The sequence below is a fragment of the Pristis pectinata genome, chromosome 8 (assembly GCF_009764475.1).
Source record: "Pristis pectinata isolate sPriPec2 chromosome 8, sPriPec2.1.pri, whole genome shotgun sequence".
Taxonomy (NCBI): Eukaryota; Metazoa; Chordata; class Chondrichthyes; order Rhinopristiformes; family Pristidae; genus Pristis; species Pristis pectinata.
The window spans coordinates 19378060-19402404 of record NC_067412.1 but is presented as its reverse complement, the minus strand read 5'-3'; the positions used below and the strand labels follow the sequence as shown (position 1 = coordinate 19402404).

Sequence of the window (24345 nt, the reverse complement as noted above, 5' to 3'; positions counted from 1 at the left end):
TAACCCTATCCATGCCCCTCATGACTCTATACACCTATATAAGATCACCTCTCAGTCTCGTATGCTCCAAGGAATAAAGGCCTAGCCTGTCCAACCTCTCCCTATAACTCACTCTCAAGTCCCGACAACATACTTGTAAATATTTTCTGCACTCTTTCCAGTTTAATAACATCTTTCCTATAGCAGGACAACCAAAACTGAACACAATACTCCAAGTGCAGCCTCACAAGTGTCCTGTACCACTGCATCATGACCTCCCAACTTTTATACTCAATGCTCTGATTTATGAAGGCCAGCATGCAATATTGTGCAATCTGGGACAAAGATAAGCAGAGAAATCTTTCTACCCCCACCAGCCCCAGCACTTTGCCCACCCCACACCCATTTACTCCCCAGGGTGTGCACTCTCTTCGACTAGTTCATACTTTGCTACTCTTAAGCTTGTGACAGGAATCAAGCAGTTTGCTCCCCAGGACTTCCAGCTGTTGCCAGTAAATACATTCGCTGCCTTCCCCCATCAGATGAATGATATAGCCATTCTTTCTATATTGTCACTCCTGTCTTTCTCTTGGCATAAGATGTAACAATTTAAGGCTGGAATTTTCCCCTGAATATGTGCCTGCACTGCTTTTATGAAGGTCTGTTAAGGTATAATGAAGAAAACAGGCATCCAATGGTCACAGTGGATATCAATGGGATGCTGAACAAACATTTTATTTCCCTTCCTCAGAAAAGTTAGTGGTTTCAGAAACCATAAAGTGTGCAAATCCCCATAACCTTGAATTTCTGTTCAGTTAGCAGGAGTACTATTACAGAGCCTGGCATGACTCCTGCACCTAATCCCTTTATAAATATACCAGAGGGAAACTGGCCTGCAGTGTTTGCACATCAGTGACAGTATTAAATGGCAAGACAACCATATCAATGTAACAAACCACAAAGAACTCTGGTTGTGATTTAGCAAGACCGATGACTTAAATTAGTGTCTGTGAGGATCAAATATTGATCACTTGCCTTTCATTCTTACAGAGTTTTCAGAAGCATCACAAGTCTTTACCTTCTCCTCAATCACAAAGCTCCCAGGATGCAGACTGAAGAAACAAATTCATGACGTTACTGTGCTGACTGGGAAAGTGCACAGTTGAATTTTTTTTAACCATCTCACCTCCCTACAGTGAATGTAAACCAGTTATGAGCATGCACTGAGTGATAGGAATACGATCAATGGGAAAACAAATGTGGTCTTTGATTTAATTCCTCACTGCCTCTGTAGACCCGTCCCATGACCACTATCAATAGGTGAAACTTGCAGTTTAAAGGAAAATGAAATGCTGCTATTTAATCTTGAAGGAACTGCTATGTGAGTGTTGATTCTGTAAGAATGCTCTCACAATACTACCTAAGCCACTCGTGATGGCAGTTGTGTCAAGTAGATACAGATGGAAATTACTAGGAGGCACTGCTCTGAACCTGGAAGTGTATGAGAAAATGTACCGGCGCATAATTTGCTGCCAAAATCAACAGCAAGGTTAATGGACTCGTCATTATTTGTGAGAAGGTGTCACAGCGTTTTCAGCAGAGGACAGGTGCAAGTTAAATACTAAAACCCAAAAGCTGCCCTGTCATTAACTGCAGAAGTGCATCAAATGGCATGAAGTTGATATATTTGAATCTCAAACCTAGGCTAATCTTGCCACAGAAAATTAAGAGCTTCTTGTCCAAGTACCCTATTAACAACATATTAAATACTGTCAATCAAATTCTCCACCACTGAACAGTAAAATTTACAACTATGAACCTTGTTCCTTCCTTCACATTTCAATTATTGCTTTTGTCAAATGTTGAAAGTTACATTTTGTTAACTTTGTCTTTTTGCCTCATCATTTTTTTAAACCACTTTCTTTATCTTCCTTTCTGTACCTGATTTGACTTGGAATTCACCCACACTGCACTTCCATTTCAGTTTCTCACCTTAGTTGTGATGAAAGGTCATTGATCTAATACCTTAATTTTGTTTCTCTCATCACAAATGCTGCCTGACTTTTTGAATATCTCCAGCATTTTCTGTGTTCCTCACGGATTTCCAGCATCTGCAGTTTTTTTTCCCTTTTCAATTGCACATTCTGTTCACTCTGGAGCAGGGTTTAATTTATTGACGTGCCACGTTAATTGCAAGTGGAACTGTTGGACCACTCAACATCACTGATGATTTTGAATACTTGTGCACAGGAAATCAAGTTGTTTTTTTTTCTAGAATTGGGGAACTCCAGAAAGTGGAGCAATGAAAAAGGAATGTCCTGACTGCACAAAGTACATGAAGGTCATTGGCACATCACTGTTTACATCAGCAGAGTGGAGGTCCTCACAGAAAATGTTTCTCATGAGGAGGTCTGTATTCTTTCAGGGAATTGTAGTTGTGTTGAACAAATCTCTTTTGATTTTTTATTTGTGAGTAGCAGTAAAATTGTAATCATAAGGTCTGGTGAGAAGCTTAACCAAGGAAGTCAAGATTTAAAGATTCATGTAGCTAATATGTAAATCGTACTGTTTTGTTGTTTCTGTTTGTTATGATAAGGTTTTTTTGGTTTTATAATTACCTGAGGAGATGTTGCAGAACTGAGACCATTATCTGCTTATCTCAACAAGTTACCTGCTTTATTACTAAGACGGCAAAGTAACTGTGTGAATGAGGTAATGGTAAACAATGGCCAGACAATCATGAGGTGCTAATCTGGGTGAGCTACAAGGTTAGGTGAGGTTATGAGTGGCTGTGGCACTTTTTACCATGAGTCCCAATGAAATCAAGGTCACGTTAAGGAGGTCCTGCCTGAATACCCCTCCATCTCCTCTCAGCTGGATTTTTATCAGAACAAAGAGGATAAAACAGGAGCATGCATTTAAACACTTCTATTCAAACCTGAAGTTACACTTTTAAAGTGTAATTATGTTCTCTCTGAAAGGTGGCAAATCAGAATTGATTTTCATATATCAATGTTTTAAGCATTCATTTTAGTTGTACTGTAAACAAAAACTTAAGTAGAAATCTAAGCACATCCCCTTTGTTAACTGCTGCTATATTTAAGGTTTTTTTACTGGAAAACTTGCTGTTGATGGGAAACTCAGGTGAAATGATTGTCTTAATAATAATTTGTACTTAATATATTGGCCAAGTGTCCTTTGTGGAATGAGAAATAAGACCAAGCACATGGAAAAATGATTCACTCAGGTTTAAGGACCACAAGGGAAGACAATAAAAGGAGAACAGATTGAAGACAAAGTCGCCAGTGTCCAAGGGGCTTCATAAACCAAGGCCTTGGATTACTCAGTAACTATACCCGATATTCACCCATAAAATTCTATCTAATAAATATTTGTCTTTATTATTGATTGCTACTTATTTTATCTTGTCAAGAGCCATTCCAGTTTTAGAATGCCATTCATCAGGAAAAATGTAGCAAACTAGTAGGAAGTCTCTTATATCTCTTGGTAATTTTGCCAAGTTCAATTTTGTGCCAAACATGGTTTTGTTCTGAAATGATCCCAAGTGTCAGCTACTCTGGGTAAGATTGAAACCTGATTGCGCGGGGCACCAACAAAACAGCTGCAATGCGATCCAATATCTCAGGAATAAAGTCAAAACCAATGTTTTTAAGAAACACTGGTAAAATTGCCCTGTAGGCTTACTCATGATATTTTAAAACATGTCATTTGTCATGTCTTTATAATAGATATTTTAAATGATAAATATTTCAGGTGGCCAAAAGATTTCAAGAGAATTTCTCCCATTTTCACATGTTGCTACTTGGTTATTTTTGCATATACATTATGGATCCTCATTGATTATTTTTTTCTATGAACTCTCCCTGTATTTGTTTAGTACATTTCTTTTTTCCTCAGTTCTCATTTATGACTTAACATGCACACATTTTAAACTAATTTGTGAGGGATATCACTTTGATAAATTATGATGAAAATGTGCCCTAGACTTTGTGAAATATTGTCATGTGTTATGTCTTGATGGATAAGTAGAAAATGCTGTGAATTATCAGGCTGCAAGTTTAATTAGAACATTCAGCAAAGCCAAAAAATTACATTTCATTCAAATACCTGACTACAGTAGATGAGCAATCTTCAGAAATTAAAGCATTGATACAAAGGTCATCAACACTGGCCCATAGCTCAACAACTCAACCCTTCCTGAAGGCCTTCTATCTGAATCCAAAGATAAAATTGCATGCTTAAGGATGAAATCCAACTTAATACAACTAATAATATCCTAGTTATTCAGTTACTCTTCTGACATAGTAATAGTGACCTGATATAATCTGTAAGGGATACAACCTGACATTTTGTTGTGTATAAGCCCTGCTATAAACTCGAAACACTCATGAGGCCAACACAGATAAGTGGAACCAAATGGAGGCCACTCAGTCCATTATGCCAAGATTGGTATTTGAGGGAGCTGTCCTCTGCCTCCTTTGCCTCTTCCCCACAGTGCTTTTGAAGCACTTTTTCATTTGTCTTCTGAAAATTCCTACTGAGTCTGCATCCCCCATAAAGGCAGGACATTCTACATCATTAAAACTCACTGTGTGAAGATAATCTGCTCATCTCCCCCTTGGTTCTTTTGTTAATTATCTTAAATCACTGTCCTCTGGTTACCAATCTTCCTGTTGCTGGAAGCATTTGTCCTTATCAATTCTATCAAAACCCCTTGTAATTTTATACATCTCTTCAGAAAAGACCACAATCATTGGATCATGCCGACTAAAACAAAATCAAAAGCCTATTATTACCTGTAGAAATACAGCAGAGGCTACAAAATGGGCATTTGAGTCTAGCTCTTCCACTAATTGATAAGTTACCAACCAATCCACCAATTGTATTTAAGTGACCTTTGATTCGCCAGTTAAGATGACTCTGCACTGTAGGCTTTCACTGCATGTGTGCAGAGAACACGTTCGCTGTACAGCAGGGTGCAAAATTACTGCATGATTCAGAAAAGTTGTGACATGAGGAAGTAAAAAAATGGATTCAACTGGAATTACATCTGGAGAGGATCAGGATTCCAGCCAAGTGTCTACCTGCTATTTTGTTAAGAAAAACATTGTACCTTTATCCTTCTCATTAGAATATTTTCCTGTATGGTGATCAGCTCACTAATTGTCACTGGTATTCTACTATGTGAAAGGGATGGAATTGCAGCAATGAATAGAAGACAGCAGGAGCAGTTAATGCAAGAACTATAACTTCCCTGTTTGATTCGACCCTGGTACTATCAACATCTTGTCTGCAGTTCAATGCACCTGTAGATTGATACCTCTGATTGGTGACAGTCAGCCCACGCCAATCTCGCACAGTTGGATGGGACTGGATTTCTTGCGCGAGCCCAGGTTTGAAATGGGTCATGTGTATTTAAAGGTAAAGTCAAATAGCCCAATTAAAGTGGGCGGAAGATAAGGGCTACAACCTTTAAAGTAAAGCAGATTTGAGGAATGAAAAGAAATGGTTGACATTCTGAATTGGATCTATCCTGTATGACGAGATTGCTGCACTTGGTAGACCTTCTCCAATGATCCAGGCTTCCCCGTCCAGTGATCTGAGCATATCTTCACCTCCTATGCTCTGCGAACCTCCTTCAGTGGTCCGAGCATATCCTCCGGGATTCCAAGCACCTTCTGCAGTACTATGGACATTCCCTTTTAGTGGTATAAGCATCCCTTTCCAGTGTTCCATGCATCCCTATCACTGGATCACGTACGTCTAGGTTGGGTGTTCAAGAAAGCTGAACAATTAATTCCATTCCTTTGCCCTTTCCCCATGGCCCTCAGCACTTCCTCCAAGGCTCCGAGCATCTTCTGCATCTCCACAACGTGTGCAAGTTTACTTGTTCATTGAGCTGGAAGATAGGCATGTGGGTGAAGATTTATAGCATCTCAAGATTACTTTCTGCAACAGGGAAGGAATGCAGTGGGCAGTGTCCTTTGGCAAGTCTGAAGAGGGAGCTATTGTATATATTTCCAGTGCCAGCAAAATGAGTAAGACTGAGGTATGCTAGTGGACTTTCCCAAGACCACAGTTAGCACAAACCTAATTTTTCTTTTTCCTTTGCACACAGTTACTTAACCAGAGTTATCCAACACAGCACAATCAATTTATAATCTTCCATGGAGTGCAGGGAACACTGGATGAGATCAGAATTTATTGTCTATTGCTAAATACCTTTGAACTAGAAGGTTTGCTTGGTCATTTCAGAGAACAGTTCATAACTAACCATATTGATGTGGTCTGGAATCACACACAGGTCAGACTAGAGAAGGATGGCTCATCCTCTTTTGTAAAGAACAGATGGGAATATAACTTTTTATGGCAATCCAATTGTTTCATGCTTACCATTACTGCTATGAGCAATTTTTAAAATTACCGATTATTAATTAACTGAACTCTGCAAACGCCACAGTGTGATTCATGTCTCCTGTCTAGCCCTCTGGGTTACTAGTCTGGCTGCATAAGTGCTTTGCTGCTGTGTGCCAATATCTTGCTGTACAATCATCTATTCAATTAAGGGAGTCAGAAGGCAAGTGACCATAATTCTAATGGTTCTCCTCTGTTTCTATAGCTGTAAGTAAATGGCAGCATCAAGAAAAACATAAGTTAGGACCTGGCTCCACGACGAGCAAGCACCAGCATAGATCATTCTGCCTTGTGTACTGGCTGGAAAATCTCACCCGTAATCTCTGTGACCCTGGATACCAGTTGCAAGTTGCCTCATTATAACAGTGGGACCCCTCTGGAAAAGAGAGGAGGTCAAGGGCTGTCAGTACTTACCAACCCCACAGCCCACCCCATCATTAAATCTCTAATCCTGCAGACAACAGTTTCCTGCCAAAGCCTTCCAACAAAGCCTGAGTTACTAATCAGGTCAAGGGATTTTGAACCTTTGCTGATTTTTTTCCATTTTACAAACATTCTGTGATTTCAAAATCCAGTGTTAATAAAAGCCAGCCTTTTTTTTTTACATGGGAACTCTACCTCTCAATTTGTCATTGTGCACTGCCTGTCAAGCAGAAAAATGACATTTAATTAAGATCTGACATTTTCATCAACGAAGTACAGTCGGAAGGATTAAAACATACACCCTTGCTTGTCAGGGCTTTGAGAGCCGAATCCTAACAAATCTTCCATTCAAAGTGACACCGAGCTCTGCTTCATTACAACTGGTGACTGAAATCTGAAAATGTAAAAAAAATCCTTCGAATATCTTTGGGCTCCAAGTGAAACAGCTATACACATATGAAACAGCACAAATTTATCTCTGAGTGCACAGTGTGGATTGCCTGCCTGATGTAGCTTCATTTTTTTTACTTACATTTTGGACAATTCTGATTGAAAAACCATGGGGAGAATTGTTCTGCCTTGTTTGGGGGAGGGGCGCGCCGTGCATGGATAGATGCTGCAGCCATGAATATGTGGGGAACCTGCTAAATATTAATTTGGTGATGGGGATGCACACCATACTATTGTTCCTTTCTTTGGACAGGAGGAAAATGTTTCAAAAATCACCCAAACAGGGCTGTGTGAGGCTGTCTGCTGAAATATCACAGAAAGGGCAAAGAGATGTTAGGGAAGGTGTATTTCAGCTGCCAATTACCAATGCAGTTTCCCTGAAGTCATGCAATCAATTCCCTAATATTATTTATGCCATTGCACAATTCCCATTGGTTTACCAGGAGAATTACTCCTGCTGAATTCTCCTGGGAATTGTGCAATGGCATAATTCAAAAGGAGCTAGGAGAAAGGGAACCATTGCAAAGATACTTGTATGTCAAATGAGTTAACAGGATTTTGCATTCGTCTACATCATTGAGTCACAGAAAGACTTAGTTCTTCAGCACAGAAACAGGCCCTTCGGCCCAACTTGTTCATTACACTGATGCCCATCTACACCAATCAGATTTGTGAGACAGAACTTCCCCTGCACAAAACCATTTTGAATCCTCCTAATCAGTCACTGCTTTTCTAAGTGAACACAAATCCTGTCCTTTAGAATTTTTTCCAATGATTTCCCTACTATCGATGTAAGGCACCATGCTGTAGCTTTCTAGCTTATCCCTAATACCCTTCTTGAATAAGAGAACAACATTAGCAATCCTCCAGTTTTCTGGTACCTCACTTGAGGCTGATGAAGATGTAAACATCTCCATTGGTGCCCCAATCTCCTCCCCTGCTTCCCATAGCAACCTGGGATAGATCCTGTCAGGCTCTGGGGATTTAACCACCTTAATGTGTGCCAATATCTCTGGCACTTCCTCCTTCCTCACACAGACATGCTCCAGAATATCACCTCCCCAAACTCTCCATCCTTCTCCCTGGTGAATACTGAGAGAAGATACCAGCATCAGCATCCAGCTCATATCCCTTGGCTCCACACATAGATTTCCCCTTTGTTCTTCTCTTTTGTTAGCTGCTCTATTGCTTCTAATATACTTATAAAAGGTTTTGGGATTCACTTTAATCCTACTTGCCAAGACTATTTCATGGCCTCTTTTTATCCTGATTTCCTTAAGTTCTCTCTTACATCCCCTGTATATCTTATATCAAAAAGTTGGACAGGCTAAGTTTGTATCCGTTTAAGTTTAGAAGAGTGAGAGGGGACCTGATTGAAATATTTAAGGTCCTGAGGAATCTTGACGGGGTGGACGTAGAAAGGAAATTTTCTTTGTTCGGAGAATCTAGAACTAAAGGGTCACTGTTGAAAATTATGGATCACCTACACAAGGCAAAGGTGAGGTAATTTTTTTTCTCGTGAAGAAAAGACAGACTTTGGAATTCTCCTCCTCAAAGGAAATGGAAACCGATTCTTTGGATATATTTAAAGCAAAGGTAGACAGCTTCTTGATAATTAAGGGTGTGAAAGCATACTGTAGGTAGACCAGCATGCAGTGTTGACGTCACAATCAGGCTTGTGGGACCTGGTGGTCAACTCCTGTTCTGCATTCATTCATTCCTATACAGCTTTCTCAGCACTTAACCATATGATTCTGGGCTGAGGACACAGGGGTTCCAACCTTTAGGTCGGGACTAAAATTTGCATTTGACCGTTGTCGAAAAAGGATTAATCCCACAATGATAATTCTGCCTGTTTGTTAATGCTGTAACCACTAAGTCAACTGTAGGATTTCAATGGTTAAGGTGAACCCCCCATCCTTAGTATCATAGAATTGCATGATTATATTGTTCATACACAGGAAGGAATCACTGGTCAGAGAGTCGAGGATAATGCCTCAATTGAGTAAATCCAATTGTAGCAGAATTCTGCGACAAGAGAAATAATAGCAGAAAAATTAAGAGACATCTTGAATATAGACTTCAAATATTAACATAGAAAAGTTGACTGATCTCCAGGCTTATTCAAATCAGACTTCATAATCTATTGTCATTACCAGCTTTGATTTTAAATGCAGAGTATTTTGTAAGCATGCAAGGGAGAAAACATGAATTTATTGACAATATTCTAAATAAATGTTATTGTGTTTCTGTTTGTCAACAGACAAACTTATTAAATGTTACAGGAATATCTATTAAAACATTGGAGCGATTTTGTTCACCATGCATTGTTGGTTCTAATATAAAGATATCCCTGATAATCATATTAAGTTGCTCCATGCCTCATCAATTTTGATTCTCCAGAAGTCAATGGAAATATATTAGAGTGGGGGGGATTGAAATGGTAAACCAACCCCTACAACACAGGAACCAGGAATTACTTATTGCAAAAAGATGTTCAATGACTCGGAGCATTTCTTAGCTGCGCCACAATCTTAGAACACCATGATTTTCATAAGTCTGTCACGAACCAGCAACAAAAGAAACACACTGAGCATGATTCAGTGTTAAAAACTATTTTATTAATCACTACTTATGATAATACGTAAAATAAAAGTACAAATGTTAGTATGTTAGAATTCAAAAAATGTTAAACCTTGAACGTTAACCCCAAAAACTAAACTCTTCGTGTGTGTGTGTGTGTGTGTGTGTGTGTGTGTGTGTGTGTGTGTGTGTGTGTGTGTGTGTGTGTGTGTGGCAAAGTCCAAAACTCCCAGTTCCGGAATGGTTCTTAAAGTTCAGTTCCGCAAGCCATAAGGTGAAACATGAGCAAGGGCTTCTTCAACAACCACCGTTGTCAGAAGATAAGACGTAGATGTAGAAAAACATAGGGAGACTAAATACGAAATCCAAATGTTCCATGATGGAACCCAAACGACACTCCAGTGTTTACTCGGTAGTGACTTCCTCACCCCGAAAAGCATCCAAATCGTGGTCGTCCACACACAAATACCTGTTTCCTTCTACAGGTCAGCAACAAAGTGAACTCCACCGGATTACTTCCAACTTCCATACATGGATTTCAGTGGCAGACAGTTACTGTTTCTCATCCATCGATAGAGAAAACTAGCAGGCTGGTGTCTCTCTCCCTTCTCTCTCTCTCTCTCTCCCCTTCTTCTTCTTCTAACTTCTTCAACAACGTCATTACGTCCTTTATCTTCTATTGACGTAAGCACGCCCCACACACACATACACACACACTCTCTATCTTAAAGGGACTTTCACTGAGTCCGTAACAAGTCTCTCTGGCATCAGTTGTGAATATTAGATGTTAACCAAATACTTCAGCTCCTGAACAAACACATTTTTGGATCTGGGACCAGAAAACAAGGTGACATCCAGTTTGCTGTGTGATTTGGCTCTGCTTTTCCTGGTCCAAGGGTGCGAGGGTGAACCTTCTCTGCCTTTTACCTTTGTTCAGTGGTGTTCCCGGGCTTCCTCAAAAATTTCTTCAGGACTTTTATCAACATCAGGAAAAGTTATCCAAATGCTTAATAGGGGAAGATAAACAATCTGGGAGGGATATGATAACTTCTTTTCAAATACTGCTTGTTCACTTAGAAGCTGGAGATCCAAAGCAATGCCATTTCTGAGTCCCTGGAGCCACTGTGGTAATCTGATGTGCATGAGCTGGTATTGGCAGCATAATGCCCATGAAGAGTTACCAGCCTAGAGTAAGGACAGTGAGGAGTCCTGCACTGTTACACATTCGTCAGCAGTGCGCAATTCTATGAACTTCAGATCCAAAGATGAAGTTCTTCCTGTAAGCCTATTATCAGCGCTCTCTTTATAATGGACAGTTTGGCATTCTTTCTAATGCATCTAAAAGGTGAAAAGCAAGTTCTTCCATGCTTTAATGAGTTCCATGATTACTGATCCAGTGCAGGGTGACTTCAATCACACAACTGACACAATCCAGTCATCAGCACCACAATGCGTTAATCAACAGAGCAAATTTAACTCCACGCTGGGTCCATTAATCTTGCAACTTGTAAATACAATGGCACAAAAATTCAAAGATGTAGTGTGTATTGTTTAAAAGAAACAATCTGAAGCAGTAAAGCAATTGCAATTTGCCTTTGTGCATGTGAAAGGTTAAATTGAATCCTTGCCACGTTGCACTTGCAATACACATTTGGCATTGCTGCCACAATATTGGGAGTGCACATACAGAATGAGGAAAGCAGGCAACCCTTGAATAGAAAGGGAGGCCAACTTGATCATAATTTAAAGGGAGAGACAACTTGAGACACTATTGCACAGCCTGCCATTGAAGACACCACTGAACCTTCTCAGATGCACAAGATGTCTCTGGATGGTCCAGTAAAGCCATCTTCTTTCTTTACTAGGAAAGGGAGTAGCAGCAAGAGGGGGTGTACTGATCATTCAGATACTTTCACCAGATGTCCACCTCCGAAACTACCAGGCCTGATCCTTTGTTACAGAAGTGCAGTGCCTTCTCTCATCCCTGACTCATCGCCAATGGTTCAGTAATGCACCCGAGATCCAATTCTAGAAGTGGTGTTTCCTCTTGAGAACAGATGCTGAAAGAGTTCCAGCCATGGTTCTCCAATCTTGAAATTGTGCAGTTACCACGTGTAACTGTTCTAAAGTCTTGGGCTTTGTGGCCCCTAAACGCACTTGCAAGTTGTGCAAGGAAAAGAAACTGCTACCCCAATGATCCAAGAGAATTGCAGTAGGTCCCCACCACTGCAGTGTGCATTTCAAAACAATTTAGAATATCTAGGAAATAATGCTTCAAACCAAGATAAGTGAGGCACAATGAGATATGATCATAAAACTGTGAGGAGGCTTTCAAAACAGGATAAGAAATATCAAATGGAAGGTCAAGTAAAAACCCACTGGTCCCAGAAAACTGGAGAATAGCTAATGTCATTCCTTTGTTTAAGGGTAACAGGAATCATCCAGGAACTTATGGTGAGCCTTATATCAGTGGTAGGGAAATTATTGGAGAAGATTCTTAGGAATAGGATTTACTCACACTTTAAAAAGTATGGACTTATTAGGGATAGTCAGCATGGCTCTGTGCGAGAGGTCCTGGTCGGCTGGTCCAGAAAATTAAGTCACAGCAGACCTCAGATGAGTTGGTAAGTTGGAGACAAACTTGGCTTAGTTATAGAAGACAGGGGGGTAGTTGTGGAGGGGTGATGCTCTAACAGGAGGTCTGAGACCAGTGGTGTTCCACAAGGATCAGTGGTCGGGCCTCCATGGTTTGTAATATATATTGATGATTGGTCTAATTAGCAAGTTTGCAGACAACACAAAAATTGGTAGAGTTGTGGATAGTGAGGAAGGTTGTCATAGCAGGATATAGATCAGTTGGAAATTTGGGCAGAGAAATGGCAAATGGAGTTTAATCTATACAAGCAAAAGGTGCTGCATTTTGGGAGGTCAAATGAAAGATGAAAGCATACAGTAAATGGCAGAACTCCTAGGAGCATTGATGTACAGAGAGATCTTGGAATGTATGACCATAGCTCCCTGAAAGTGTTAAAGAAGGTATACAGCATGCTTGCCTTTATTGGTCAGCTCATTGAATATAATAGTTGACAAGTCACGTTGTAGCTGTATAAAACTTTGGTTAGGTACGTTTGGAGCATTATGAGTAGTTCTGGTTGCCAGAATGTGGAGACTTTGGAGAGGGTGCCAAAGAGGTTCACCAGGATTTTGGCTGGATTGGAAAATATTAGCTATAGGGAGAGGTTGGACAAACTTGGATTGTTTTCTCAGGAGTGTCGGAGGCTGAGGGGCAACCTGATAGAAACATACAATTATGAGAGGCACAAATTAGGGTAGATAGTCAGAATCTTTATCCCAGGGTGGAAATGACAAATACTGAAAGGCACAGGTTTAAGGTAGGAGAGGGAAAATTAAAAGATGTGTGAGATAAATTTGTATTTACACCAAGAGTGGTAGATGCCTGGAGCACCCTGCCAAAGGAGATCGTAGAAGTAGATATGATAGCAAAGCTTAGAGGCAAAGACATAGGAGTGTGACACAGGAAGCCATCTAGAGTTGGCAAAGTCAGAGTGAAGGGTATACAGGAATTGCTGTGGGAGAGGTCTCAGTCTGTGGTGTTTTACAAGACAAGTAACATTACAGAGCTCAAAGCTAGTGGCTGTTGGTGCAGAAGTTAGAAGAAACTAAGTTTGAGATTGAGTTGCATATCTTGACTCAGCCAACAGAATGGATGATGGAGTGAAGGCCACATTGCCGGCCTGGAGCTTGAGGAAATTACAGGTCATCCTGGACAGGCAAATAGCCCATGAGTGATCCTTGAAACAACAGAATTAAAGCCAACTATTGTCAAACCCACAGTGAAGCTGACCTGTGAACACCACGGCCACATATTAAAGAGTATTCATTAAAGATGCTGGAATAAGACAAGTGTTCAGTGCACCTTGGGGAGGAACTGCAGGAGAATCTCCCAGGGTTATTTTGATGCTAGATAAAGGATCAAATAATAACTCTTCAATTTTAAAAGCTAATGAAAGAAATTGCCATTCTAAGCATTTCTTGTAGTAACGTTAGATTTTCTTGTCCATTTGCGACTATCAAAATTTCTCTCATGGGTGAAGTTTCAGTTTTCAAATAAGAATGAACACCAGCTGCCTCTCACTCTTACTTATTTCCACTGGTAAGGAAGGTAATCAGATTAGGCATCTGAAGCTTCTTCACCAGTCACCACCAGTCTGATAAAAATGTTAGCCTGCATCCTTGCTGATTTTGTAAAATAATTGCCTTTGCAATCTTTATTGGGTGCAGCAACACTGTTTAATGTACAGAATTATAATAAGAAACATTCTTCTGTATTGGATATGGAATTTAATAGAAACATGAAACGCAGTGAAACAATCTCTTTGTTGCAAAACATTATGTTAAAGGTTAGTAGCTATCTCTAAGTGGGGAATGTAATTCACTTTGTTCAATCAATTGACATTTGGAATATTTATCCAAACATATCCCCAGCTGACAACTTTCATAAACATCAATGTATCTTCACTGGGTCATATTCATGTAAGAGATTACCCAGTCAACAGACAAACATCAAAAGACTTAAGACATAATAATACCTCTAAAAACATCAAATACCTAGAAATAATTCTGGATTGTCTTCTTAAAGACTGAAATGGACTAAACATAAAACAAATAGCTTGGATGTAACCTCATGGAATGATGTGATGGGAGAGAAAAACTGATCAATTTATTTTAAGTAGAGGAGTAGGATTATCAGACATCATAGTTTGCAGTTTGCATCTCAGACTGAAACACATTTAAATTATTAAATTAAACAACATCTAATGATAAAGCAGGGCAAAGCTTACTAGTAAACTACAGATTAGTAACTTTGGTTTCCTAAATCTTGCTGGAGGTGTGTTTAAGAAGTTTCTGCTGAATTCAGGCTGTGTGTGACAGAAAAGAGCAGAAATTTGTGCTCAATATATTAGAAAGAATCTTTACCCTAGAGATTTACTGTGCTGCCACAGTACAATCAAGCAGCAATGCTCAGGATTAGCATGGCATTGCAAAGGATGAAGTTCTGAGTTAAAAAGTGGAGATATTGAATCTTTCAAAACTATCTATTTGACTTTTAAGCTTTATGCTCAACCTAAACAACACATGCACTACCTTAAGGGCTGAAGCAATGCCTTAAACAGTAATAAATTCATATCATAATCAAAAAGTTACTGACTTGGGTGTCTGTATTAGTTTAGTGTAGCACTCTTGCTTCTGAATCAGAAGTTTGGGATTTCAGGTTTTGCTGAAACTTGTTAATTATCAGGGCTGCCATTTCAGTTCAGAACTGAGGCAGCAAGGGAATTCCCCTGATGTGCTGGCCAATACTTAGAGTCATAGAGTCGGTGTTATATAGTCTCTATCACCCAACAATGCTAAATTAGATAACATCACCATTATTCCACTGCTGTGTGTGGAACGGTATTTCCTTACTTTACAACTGTGGCTATACTTCAAAATTATTTCATTAGCTTCTAAAGCACTTTGGGATGCCCTAAGGTTGTGAATGGAGCTACATTGATAGAAGTTCAGTTGTTCTGGTTTAAATCTTATGGCTTGGCTCTGCTTCTCAGAACCAGAAGACCACATAGCCCACTGTGACTGTGCATACTCCTATTTCTTGTTCTTCTCCACACCACTGTAAATGTTTCCTTTTCAATAATATATTCAATTTTCTTTTGAAAGTTAATACTGAAACTACTTCCACCACCCTTAAAGGCAGCACATTCCAAATCTCACCATGTAAAAGAATTTCTCGTCTTCTCTCTGGTTCTTATAAAATTCATGTGCCCTAATTTTGAGGTGACTAACAATCCTTTATCAAAAATCTTCAGCATTCTGAACACATCCATTCAATCTCTCAACCTATTCTACACCCTAGTTGCCCCAAACAACTAAAGTCCTTCACCCTTGGTACCAATCTTGTAAATCTCCTCTGTATCTATTCCAAAGCTTTGGCTTCCTGCCTAAAATGTGTTGGATCTAACAAGACAGTGGATACAGCTGAAAGCCAGCCAATAATTTACAAAGGTTTTGAACTGCTTTTGTAATTAGTGCCTATATTTAAAATGCCAAGGATTTAATTTACTTTTCCAGCAGTCTGATCAACTTCCTGCCAGTTTCAAAGATTTCACATACACTCCCAGGTCTCCTAGTTCCTGCACCATGTGTCCATTTCTGAACTTCTCATTTCTTCTTCCAAGATGCATCACTTCATACTCTACATTACATTTCATCTTCTAGTTGTCTGCCCATTTCACCAGTTTATCTAGACACTTCTGCAGCCAACTACCATCCTCTCCACTTGCTTTGCAATTAGGCTCTCTAACCATTGAAAAAAAAAGTAATCTCGAGTTAACTGCACAGTTGAACAATAATAGAATACTAAAAATTTACATTCTTTTAATTGTTGTTAAATATTTTTACGTGCGCTTTTAATTGTTTTTATGTGTATATTTTTAATTGTTTAAAATTTGTAACAGTTTTTCAATGATTGTTGATTGTGTTGATTGCCAGCATTAAGTGTGGTTATTTGACAACTGTACATTTCTGACTGCTATTGCTTCTGCAAACTATGAAATTCTGCCCTGTAAACTCATCCGGATTGTCAATCCCTCCATTACTGTTAGCAGGAATATCCTAAACCTTGAAGAGATTTGAAAAAAAAATTAATGCATTTTTTTTTAAGTGGGTTGGTGAGAAGGGGGAAGGAGGGGGATTGATGGGCACACCCTAACCCTGCAGTAAAGAAACAAAAACATGTATGAAAGAGCATGGACAAGCCAAATTATTCAACATCCCCCCATTCTCTCCTGGACAGATCCAATATCAGCCTTCCAAACTCAGTGTTTACCATCCCCTCACCCACACATGGCTTCAATGCCTTGGTTGTCGTGCTCCCAGATAGTGCTGGCTTCCTGCTTATTCAGTCAATGTCCTTTGTGCTCAGGTAGAAAATTAAACACCAATCTCACATACTACAATACAGGAGGAGGTATTTGGTATATTGGGTCCATGCTGGCTCCCCACAGAACAATCTCATTAGTCCCTACCCCACCACCAACCCCCCCCCCCCCCCCCCCACCTAGTCTCACACACATCAACTCCATTTTCATTCTTCTGCCACTAAAATAGACTAAGGGGTAATAGACAGGAGCCGGTTAACCTTTTAAAAGCAAATTAGACATCAGATGAAGTTGGAATGAGGGAGGAAATGGGGGCACTCTGCTGAAACCCAGAGTGTCATGGCGAGAACATGCAAACTCCATACAGACAACACCCAAGGTCAGGATTGAACCTGGGTCCCTGGAGCTGCTGAAACCTGAACCTGGCCATTCTCAACCCAACCTGAATCCGACTACTTGTCTGGGCGATGGAAGGAGCAGTTGATGCAGGTAGGAGGAGTCACAGCCAGTGTAGATATCTGCAATTAATTATTTTTTCCACAGCAAGGGAGATTACTGAAGATCAGAACCCTGACAAACATTTTTATATCTTTCATTTTTAAATTTAATCTCACATTCCCAAATTCTAATTATTCATATAACAAAATTTTGTATTTGTATTGCACATAAAAATGAATTCAGTTGTGTCTAAACACTGATAGTGTACGGAATATCTGATATGCATAACAGATGATTTACTCCAATCAAGATTTTCAGCATCAAATGTTTTAATATGGTAAAAGAGTAAAGAGATCCCAGAAGCAGTAAAAGGTCAGAATCCCCTCCTAATCTACAGGTGTGCAAAACATCGAACATTTGATCGGCTTTTAAGAAGTGCAGAGGTCTACAATATACAACCTAGCATTAAGCAGAAAAAATATTAAAGCTTTATTCATCATAGTACAGATGTTTAATAAGCCCCTTATATAATACATTTCTATCAATCAAATAGCATGGGGAGGCCTCACTACCACACAATAAGCAAGCTTTATCTGCAATCAATTCACATACCGGGCTGGATAACTAAGATTTCATGTGCCAGTGAGTCTGTTTTGTTAACTACAGACTTAGTGTGGCCTTAGGTGACAATGACTGACAGCTAGACTAAACTTCAATTACCTGATCTGCACTAAAATTATCTTCCCCAAACCAACATTTCCATTCTTAAGATTGTATCACAAATCCCAATTTAATTCAGGATTTCTACAAGGTTTATTGCTTAAATGTCATATGTGAATGGCTCCATAACAGATTAAACAATACCTTGACATATATATAAAAAAGATATTAAAAAAGTTGTCAAATTGAAAATAAGCTAAAAATAACCTGGAAATCATAAGATCTTGCTCAATTAGTATCTATATTATCAGTGGATAAAAAATCATTGTAAGACACCCAGATATACCTGCAACGATATTACATTGTGAATGTTCAATCCAGGTTGTAATTGCCCCCTTTTAAGCCTTTTCTTGTATCTTTCATTTGTTTAATTTCTTTCCACATTTTTCCTATTTAAATGCAAATGCTCTAATGTGTTTCCATTTGTAAAATGACAATTTCATGATTTAATGGCATTTGTGACTTGATGCAGAGCTTTATCAAACTAGCAACTGGTTTAAGACATGCTTTGCATTGTGCTAAAGCTATCCTTGCTAAAGTAAAAACATTGGTACTGTGAATATTCAGTTGCATGAATAGTATAATTTATTAAAAGGATTATTGTCAAACTGTTGCATACTTAAAACAGATTTCCTCTAAAAAGCCGATGAATCTGCCATATTAAATCTGCATATGGTAAATTGGAGGATATCAAGTTCTATATAATGGCCATACTATGTAATGCATAATGTAGATGTGTGTGTCACCTAGGCTCTTTTCTGCTTTGCCATAACTTTAGCCAATCAGAGTGCAAGTACTTGTTGGTGGACTAGGAACAACAGGGTCTCATCCTATGTTTTACATAATTGTATAAAGACTGTTCTTCATCAAGAGAAGTGTGATGGATTTGCTAAGGTTTACAGTAATGGAAGACAGGCACCCAGTCACGACACCACCCCCCCAACTCCCAATACTCTGACCAACATGAGGTCCTGCTCACCCTGACTGATCCAATCCTTTCTTGCTACTGGGGCCTCTCACCACTGCCCCCAATCTGACTTCCCCTGATCACAGTCCAACACTTACACAACGCACAAAGTGCTGGAGGATCTCTGCAGGTCAGGCAGCATCTATGGAGAGAAATGAACAGTCGATGTTTTGGGTCGAGACCCTTCATCTGAACTGATGAAGGGTCTCAACCCGAAATGTCAACTGTCCATTTCTCTCCACAGACGATGCCTGACCCGCTAAGATCCTCCAGTGTTTTGTGCTGCTCCAGATTCCAGCATCTGTTGTCCCTTTTGTCAACACTTACACAAGTCCCTCAGCCCTCTCCACAATGGCGAATCCAGCAGAGGAAAGGCCTCGGGGACACCAGAATTTTACAGTGGGGGGGAGGGGGGGGCGTGCATTAAACATGTGCTGCCCTCCCTCCCCACCAGTCCACACATTAACAGCTTACAACATTTCCCAAGGCAGAATAATACCCAGGCCAATGTACTTTTTGGGCCCTTTCACCAGATATCAAGCAGTACGAATCAACAGCAACACCGTATACCAGAGAGAAAAAACACAACTGGCACTGAACTCCAGCAGCACAACACTAGGCGGCCCACTTCCAACTCATTTGGGAAAGACAACACGGATAATGGTCTAGCTCTCGTCATTGAGACAAAGTTTTCTTCATGTTTCAGTAACTCCATTAGATTATCTCGGCTGCACATCAAGTATTTATTGGCTTCAGGACTACTTTGGTGGGGATGATGAGTGCTGGTGTGTCAGTAGCTGATAGAAGCATGCTGTGATCTCATCACTAAAATGGAGACAGATCAACTCAACAGCAACATCAGACTGTTTCAATTCCCATTCTTTCATCCAGATCCTCAGCTGAGGGAAGCTATCTTTCTTGCACCATTGTTTGTTAATTATGTAACAAAAGCCAAACAATTCTTAGAGATCAGTAAAGTGTAAAAAAAAAGTTTGACCAAGAAACTCTGTCCTGCTGGTAAAAACAGACCTAGAAAAACTCCCTGCCAAGTTCTCCAAACTACCATAAGCCCAGGAGGTGGGGTGTAAAACCTCCACATGATCAAATGCCTTATTTTAACACCTTTAACATTTTTCTCCTTTGAACCTCTGCCCTGGAAAAAGGTAGTGTGGCTATAGCATCAGATTGGCCCAGTGCCTAAGAAATGATCTTGAATTTAGGGGTTGGGGCATAGTCAATCAGAGTGTTGTCTTGCCGGTCACCACCTTCTCTAAAGCCCTCTTGACTTCTGGCCTGTGGGCATGTTATGTTGGCACAGGAAGTGTGGCAACACTTGCGGGCTGCCCCCAGAAAACTCCACGCAAAGAGAAGTATTTCACTCTGTGTTTCAATGTACATATGACTAATAAAGATATCTCATCTCATCTCTACTAATCTTCAGTCTCTATCTTGCCCCAAGCCTCTCTCAATCACAAACCGGACCTCAATTTTCCAAAGGATCCTGCTGCGGTATTAGAATGTGCCTTCCTTCCCATCAAGTGAATTTCTTGTGGCCAAAGATTTTAAAATGCAACATTAAAAAGTACTGATCTGCTGTGCCAAGAGTGAACAACCACCTCAGGACATCCCAAGGTAACTTTGAATATACAGCAGCCATGGGATCCTTTAGAAGAGGGTGGGGAATGGGAAAATGGGAAGTTTGGGGGGGGGGGGGGGGTGGTGTGGGAGTATGGGTTTAGTTTAATGCCTCATCTGGCAGACAGCATGTCCAACAGTGCAGCCCACCTGCAGTAATGTATTGGAATGTGAAACACCACACATCTATCCAGCAGCATCAATCCTGAACCCTTGGAAATTTACCACTTTTGGAGTCTTGGTATGAGAATTTTAAAAAAAATCAGATTTCGTATTCAAATCAGGAATTGTTTGTTACAGAGAATATGCACCGAGGTTCCTGATCCAGCACAGAAGGTGCTGAGTGGTTCATAATAGGCCTAGGAGCAGGAACTATTTTATATTTTTGGGTATCTCAGTTTGCTGGTGGGTGATTACTGCCTCACTTCTGAGTTTTTTTGATGACAGAATGAATTTGGAATTTATTTTCAGAAGGTTAATTGCCAGTTCTGCTTTTTATTTCTGCTGACTTGAACAGTACGAAAAGTGTTTTTCTAATCGAAGAGGTGCTGCTAACAATGGTGAGACAGCCAGTAACAAATCCCAATTTGATCGAACACCTTGACCTATGCTGAACCGGATCAGGGGACAGATGTTGATTGAAGCGTCAGCTGCTTTTACTTACTCAAGGTTTCCACCTCAGCTTGAAATAAATAGTCAATGCAGGCATTAATAACTGGGTAAATTTCAAATTAATTCTTAGCATATACCACTCTGAGACCTCTTCTGAACTCCCAGGTGATATCACATATAATCTGTGCTTCATTCAGTACATAGGTTTTATCACATCACTCTTGTCCGCTCTGTTGCTCAAACAAATTGCTTATTTAACTTATCTGGTAACGGTGCTTAAAATGAATGGGGCCAAGCTTATTTGTAGAATTAATAATTATTTTTGTTCCACCATGCTTTGGAGCTTAATGCCAATGGTGGAATAATTGCCACACGTCTAACAATATCCCAGGAGATATGACTGCAATTCGAGAGAGAAAGATTAATGAGTCAGTTTGTTCTGGAACCAGCCTCATCCTCAGTCTAGGGGCACTTGGTGCCCACCTCCCACGATTACTCTTCTTGGATGCAAAATACAGCACAATCTGAAGACCCTCTGCACCTATCAGGCAGAGCAGGTTCCCAGAGGCCAGCAGATCTTAGGAAGTGTACCACTGAGCCCCTGCCCCTCGAACATTCTGTTAGCTTTTAATAGCTCAATGCAGTCAAAGGCTTTTGCATTGTTTTTAAATGCTTCTGAGAGAGACATATAATAGCTCTGCAGAAATTTTTGAACAATTTTAAAAACCAAATTATTAAAACAAAAAATAAAGCACTGAATTATCCACGGATAATTAAAATAACAAAATGAAGGAAATTAGTTCAAACTACCTACAGTTACTTTTTCTCACAAGGTGGAATGAATGAGTCCAGTGGCAAAGAGGAGGGCAACTGACGTCAGAGTCCTTTTGAGAAAAGGTTTGGCAGGCTATCCAATGGAGTTTCGAAGCACGAGAAAGACTGAATTGAAACCTACAAGATCCCAAGGGGTCTTGAAAGGGCAGACATGGAGTGGATGTTTCCTCATGTAGGAAAATCTAGAACTAGGGGTCACTGTTCAAAAATAATGGTTACCCATTTAAGACAAATGTTATATTTATTCTCTGAGGCTCATGATTCATCTCTCTTCCTCAAAGGATGATGGAATCAGTTTTTGAATATTTAACTTAATAACCGGGGAAAGGTGGAAACATTGAAGTTACAATCAGATCAGCCATAACCTTATTAAATAACAGAGCAAATTTGAGGGCCTTCTCTTGTTCTTAGTTAGTAACTTTGAATGTTCCACACTTGGTCTAACATAGACTGACATCTGGATGGAGCTGAGCTGTGAATGGCTATCATCTGGCCGTCAATCAGTACAATTAGGAAAATGTTTTATTAAGCTGCCAAAATACAACTGCATAACACTTAATGTCTTTAATGCCACAAGGTACAAATGTTATGGCTTCCCAGATTCAACTGGAAGCTGTGATCCAAGACATCCATCATCTCAAGTGCAGATCAGATCCATTTTCTTTCCTCTTTTAAAAAGCTCCTGAAGCTTTTTTTTAAATTTAAAAAAGATTGAAAATGACTGGCTTTCTTCTCTTCGTATCTTAAAAGTGCTATAGAATTGTGCAGTATGATACCTGAACCATGATGGAAATATGTCAAAATTAGAATGAAATACTGAGACAGGCAAAGATACCTCTTACCACTCCATCATTACAACAAGTCAAATTTCAATTGATTATCCTTACCCTCCAATGGGCACAAGCGTGGTACCTTTTCCGGCATTAACTTTCCATCTTTATGAAGGCAATAGAGCTCAGCAATTTCTTGGCGGCAATGTTTGCTCTTAGCCCTAGAGAGGGCTGACAATGCTTCCTTGCCTGTTATCTCACATCTAGGAGCCCGTTCATAGTGAAGTTCTTGAGAGCTTTTTCCAATCACCCCCCCTTTATAGTGGCTCACAGTCTTGTAGTTTAGTTGAGGATTGCTGGCATTTTTAGCCTTATAGTTTCCCTGGGGTAGGACTTCATTGGTGTTCTTAGCCAGCAGTGAATGGTCCTTGGCTTTGCCCAGCTGCTCATATTTGGCCTTCTGCACAACTGCAGCTTTACTTTTCACTTCTGACTGCAGCTTTTGCCTTTGTGTTCTTGATCCAAAATTACTGTTATCAATATTTTCAAAGTCTTTTGGGACAGAATTTTCATTGTTGCTGTCAATCCGATTTTTCTCCTTCGGCTTGTGAGAAAGAAACACATCCTGGAAAAGAAGCACACAAAGCAGGGTGTGAATATTAGAGAATCAGTCAGCTCCACGTCGGATAACTACAGAACAAAGAGCACTCTCAAACTTTGTCTGACTATGAGGTTTGGGAGCAGCAATTATTTTATATTTTTGCTCTTGTGCATGGGCATAATAGAGGGCCAAAACACAGTGCATAGGGCACAATGATTACCAAAATGACAAGTTCCATATTTTCTATGACATAGAAGGCCTTTCAGCCCATTAAGTCTATGCCAGTTCTCAGAGCAATCCCACTTCCCCACTAATTTTCTCTGTCGTCTATTCTCCCCACATCCTCATCAATTCCCTTTAACGTTCTTCCATTTACCCATGACACTCGAGCAATTTAGAATAGCTTAACCCATCATCCAGGTTTTTGGGATGTGGGACAAAACTGGAGGACGCAGGGGAAAAATGTACACAGCCAAATGGAGAATGTGCCAATTCCACACAGACAGCACCAGAAGTCAGGATTGAATCTAGGCCACTGACACAGTGAGGCAGCAACTCTATTAGCTGCGCCACTGTGCCACCTAATAATGATGCTCAGCCAGTTTTCCGTGGATGTTTCTCTGTGAGCTATACCTAACCAATCCAATGTGTTGAGGCACTACAATTGGTACAACTCATTACACAAGCCACTAACTACAACCCTTCAGTTTCAATGATTGCTGGTTCCTCAGAAATCCTGTGTGTGGCTCTCCTTACAGCAAGAGACAGATAAATTTTAACTATTAATCCAATTAACCACACCAACTGGGTTTAATCCCATGATATAACAGAACAAAGTCTACGTAGTATATTTGATCCATAATTGTGCCTGCACTGTGATAATACCAAAAAAAAACCCAAACCATTAAAGATGATGTGTACAGGTTTCTCCATTTACAC

At 39.9% G+C, this 24345-nt stretch overlaps 1 protein-coding gene across 1 annotated transcript in view; it reads right to left on the bottom strand.

Annotated features, from left to right (window-relative positions):
* The window catches only part of xylt1 (xylosyltransferase I), a 211193-nt gene that overhangs the window by 92618 nt on the left and 94230 nt on the right, over positions 1–24345 (bottom strand). Inside the window, exon 2 of the mRNA XM_052022363.1 lies at positions 22923–23430. Coding sequence (XP_051878323.1) covers positions 22923–23430 — 508 coding nt within the window. The remainder of the gene's footprint in view (positions 1–22922; positions 23431–24345) is intronic.